Here is a 4099-nt window from a genome sequence, read left to right on the forward strand (position 1 = left end):
ATATATATATATATGAAGTAATGCTAGCTCAATCTACCTGCTGTGACAGATGCAAAATCAACAAATGGCACACATCCAAAGGAACTAAAAAAAGTAATAATCTGCAATGCTGAATCACCAGTGACCATGTCTTACATGAGAAAGAAAAGACAACAAACGTTTGTTCATGCAAAAACATACCTGCACAAACAAGTGCAGAACAAACTGTACTATTTTCACTGCTTTGTGTTTTGGTAAGTGACGCTAGGTTTTTATTCTTTCTCTCAGTGATGCAGTGTATGCATTTCGTCTTACCATTTTTGTATTTTAGGAAAAAGATGGGACTTTGAGTTTCTGCCTCTGACTGACGGCCATTCCAACACGTGTTTTATTTCTCCTGCCCTGTCCAACTTTTTAGAAAACGATTCCAAAAGTGTGGAGCAGCTGTTTCCAGCTTGCAAACATTTTTTGGTATTAAAACTATTCACTTCTTTTAGCCGGAAGTATTCTTGGTGGGGAACAAGTAGAGGAAGTTCTTGGAAATCATTTGCACCCATTTAAGAGTTAAGAGAATGTGTGAGTAGAAACAGTGTTACGTATGTATATGTGTGTGTGTGTGTGTATTGAAGAGGATTAAAATAGAAACTATTAGAAATGGTGCCATACAGTGCGACATGCCTAGAATATTCAACCTATATCTCACAATAATCAAATTGTTCTTAGGTAGGTCTGAAGCACTACACCATTAGATCACTGCTAACTGTGGACACATTAGGAAAACATGATATTGTTAAACTCCATTTGTGAATTATAGCACTACTGAAGCAAAGCACTAATTCAAAACCGTTTGTAAAGACATCTGACCTTTTTTCATTGCTGGCTGTTTTACCTCAAGGTTCCAGGCTAACACACCAATATCACTGTTTCAGACATGCTTTTATATGTTGCCTCAGTCACCTCAGTTAAATAATCTGTTTTGTAAATGTTATTTTTGTGATTTTGGTTCTTGTTTTGTATTCTTAAGAAAGACCAAAAATAAAAACAAATATAAGAATAATCTAATCTGTTTCTCCCTCATTGTGTCATTTTGCGATTCTTGGCCCCGAACAGCACCTCGCTGATTAATTCATCTTTACATGAGTAACTACATAACCTCACTGTCCAAGAATGTGTATCAACCTATAAGTAGATAACTACAGTGACCGCTAATACAGTGTTGACTGACAACCAGGGCAGCCAATTAAAATGTCAGAGCTTTATAATAATGATATTAATTATTATTAGTAGTAGTAGTAGTAGTAGTTGGACGTTTGACGAAGAGAAGAAGACTGTGAAACTGTTGAAATCCAGTAGATGGCGGTAATGTGACGCTTACGGATACCAACCGTCATAAAACTCCACAGAAGAAGAAGAAGACTTCCCAGCATGCAGTTCGTCGCGCGAATTTGGATTTTGTAGTTGTGTGGTGAACACGAGAGTAACGTCACATTAATGTGTTTGTTACATTAATGTGTTTGTCTGTCAGTTGAATCGATTATAAGCCTCTTCGTGTTTGTAAGTGTGGCTCATTATCAAACCAGAGTAACGTTAGCGTTTGTAACCGTGGGGACAATGTTAGTTTGTTTACAGCCCGGGAAAGCTGTTAAATGTGCGTAACGTTACAAAAGAAGCAAATAGCGCATTCGTGTTTACTTTGAAAGCAGATAGATACAAACAATTCAGTGTTTTGTGTTGTGTGTTATGTGTAAGGTGAGCGTGAACGTTTCAGTTTTAAAACGCGTCAGTAGTGACTGTCAAATGTAATGTTATTTATTATCACGTATTGTTGTTATGTTAATCTGTAGCGAGTCTCCGAATACAAACCAGGTAACCTAAGAGGGAAAAAGGACACGGATGATAATGCGCAAAATATTGTTACTGTTCATTAGAAACACTTCTGTCCGGGTTGAAACAATGCTGAGCTCGCAGTATAATGTAGTTGTTGGACTATACATTGAGAGAGCAACATGTGTTTAATGGTGAGCTGTTGGCAGTGTCGGAGCAGTGGATGGAGGATGAGCAGCCCCGGCCTCAGCAGCGGGACTCCCGCAGCAGCTGACCTGTTTGAGGATCTGTGGAGGCGGCTGGGAGAGTGCCACCACAATGCACTGCGAGGTAACTGACCCAGGATGTACTCTCAGTCTACTCTTGCATTGTGTTTCTGTTTAACTCTCCAACACTGCATTTGTTACTGTCGTCAGAACTGGAGGCAAAAGTGGGCAAGTTGAAAAAGGAGCGCTGTCTGTGAGTATGCTTGTGTTGTAATGCGTATGGTAAAGACGGTAATCCCACCTGTGTCTCCATTAGTAACCCGTCAGTGCGTTTGTTTTCGACAGAGATGCTCAGAGACTTGAGGTGTTTCACAATCGCAACCAGCAGCTGAAGGAGCAAAACAAAACTCTGCAGGATGCCCTCGGTCTGCTGGAGGAAAGGTAACTTCCTTCACAACAGGTTCACTTTGCTAAACAACAGTGTGTCACAAAGACCACCAGCTATGTCCACTGTTTCCAGGCTCCGTGCAGGAGAATGTGATCGATGTGCCGTCTTAGAGGAGAACCTGACAAATAACCAGGATCGGAGTTTGCGCCTCATCGCCAAACTGAGTGAGTTTACTTTTTGTTGTTATTCCACTGTCGGATAGAGACAGACGACACACTACAGCTCAACACCCTCCCTGTTGGAACAAAGAAAGAGCAGGTTTATGTTCTGCTTATACACTTAGTCCAGATCCTTGAACCACCTATGAAAGAAGAAGTCAACCAACTGTAGTTTGAAGTTTAATATGACCTTTTTTTGAGCTCATAGCACAGCTGTGCCTATATACAGCCTCACAGAGCCGCTAGCATGGCTGTAAGTCCTGTTTAAATATAGACAAGGCTTTGTTCATGAGAACCCATGACATATATTACTGTATATTCTGGGTTTATATTGACTAAACAAGTTTACCACTAGATATGACTACTGGCATGTCAAAGACTGTGTGTGTAAAGCACGGTTGTGTCTCATTCGTTCCACAGAGAATGAAAGAAACAGTCTTGAGGATGAAAACATGAAACTACACGCTGAACTGCAAAAATTAAAGATGTCTCGGTAAGTCCGTTAGTGTGTTACAGTCGTCTGCTCTTTGACATTTGGAAAATGAAATGGATGGCATTTTTCTGTAAAAGCTACCTAAGACCACTACAAGTACTCGGGTAAACATACATCATAGTGGTTTCACTTCTGCTTGGAGTGCAGTTCAGGTTTCAAATTTCCTCTATACATTTCCATGGGAGGACAAGTTTAAGGCTCCATGTTTAGTGAGTTTTGAAGCTGTGGTGCTCTTCTCTGGAACGAGCATTTACAGTAAAGTTTCAGTTCCCATTTCAGTATCGCAGGTGTTCTTTGTATCAGCTCAGAGCTCCAGCGGCCCTCGTCCCCGGAGCAAGAAGAAGGCTTCATCCCAGACTCGCCGGTCCTGCCAAGCTCGCTGCCCGTGGCGAACAAACTGAAGAAGCGTAGAAATATTGACAAAATGAAGCGTGTTCGCTATGCAGAGATACCTCTGCCACAGTCTAACAACTCACTCTTCAGCGGTCAGTCTGCTTTAAAGTAACTTTCAGACTGTTTAATGCCCATCTGTTATCTGAATCACCTCTAAAATGTGTTGGTCTTTTTAAAGAACTGAATAAGGAGCCTGTTGCGAAGAATCCTGGAAGAGCAGAAGTGCTTGTACCCAACACATGTGAACTGGACGCAGTTCAAATCTCAGGTGTGACTTCCTTCACTGTACTCCTGTTATCTCATCATTATTTTAGAATGGAGAAACGTAAAAACAGTAAGACTAATGCAAAAGAATTGAAAAACTGGTGTTGGCCACCTCTCTACCCAGAGGACTGATGAACCAGGTGACCGTTCCTTAGTCCCGCCCCTTGTTGTTCTGTCTGTGTTAGAAAGACGACAACATTTTTTGCAGATGGTTAAACATATTAGTCACATCTTAAGTTAGCTAGGTAATGTTAGCAAAACACTTTCTAACTAGCTAGCTATTCTACTTCAGTCAATATCTACCGGTGAAAGCTAATGTTGTTTACATGCTAAC

The 4099-nt window shown here is 40.9% G+C and overlaps 1 protein-coding gene across 2 annotated transcripts in view; it reads left to right on the forward strand.

Moving 5' to 3' along the window:
• The first annotated feature begins 1417 nt into the window (after positions 1-1417).
• Positions 1418-4099, forward strand: part of rbbp8 (retinoblastoma binding protein 8) — a 6736-nt gene continuing 4054 nt past the window's right edge. Inside the window, exons 1-8 of one of the 2 annotated variants that reach the window (XM_035656411.1) lie at positions 1418-1533; positions 2013-2133; positions 2220-2262; positions 2355-2450; positions 2530-2621; positions 3036-3108; positions 3412-3593; positions 3680-3769. In XM_035656411.1, the coding sequence (XP_035512304.1) occupies positions 2034-2133; positions 2220-2262; positions 2355-2450; positions 2530-2621; positions 3036-3108; positions 3412-3593; positions 3680-3769 (676 nt within the window). In that variant the 5' untranslated portion in view covers positions 1418-1533; positions 2013-2033. Of the gene's footprint in view, positions 1534-1587; positions 2134-2219; positions 2263-2354; positions 2451-2529; positions 2622-3035; positions 3109-3411; positions 3594-3679; positions 3770-4099 lie in introns of those variants that run through there. The other variant, XM_035656402.1, reaches the window with a different exon arrangement.

The sequence above is a fragment of the Morone saxatilis genome, unplaced genomic scaffold (genome assembly GCF_004916995.1).
Source record: "Morone saxatilis isolate NCDOM2014 unplaced genomic scaffold, NCSU_SB_2.0 Contig0, whole genome shotgun sequence".
NCBI lineage: Eukaryota > Metazoa > Chordata > Actinopteri > Moronidae > Morone > Morone saxatilis.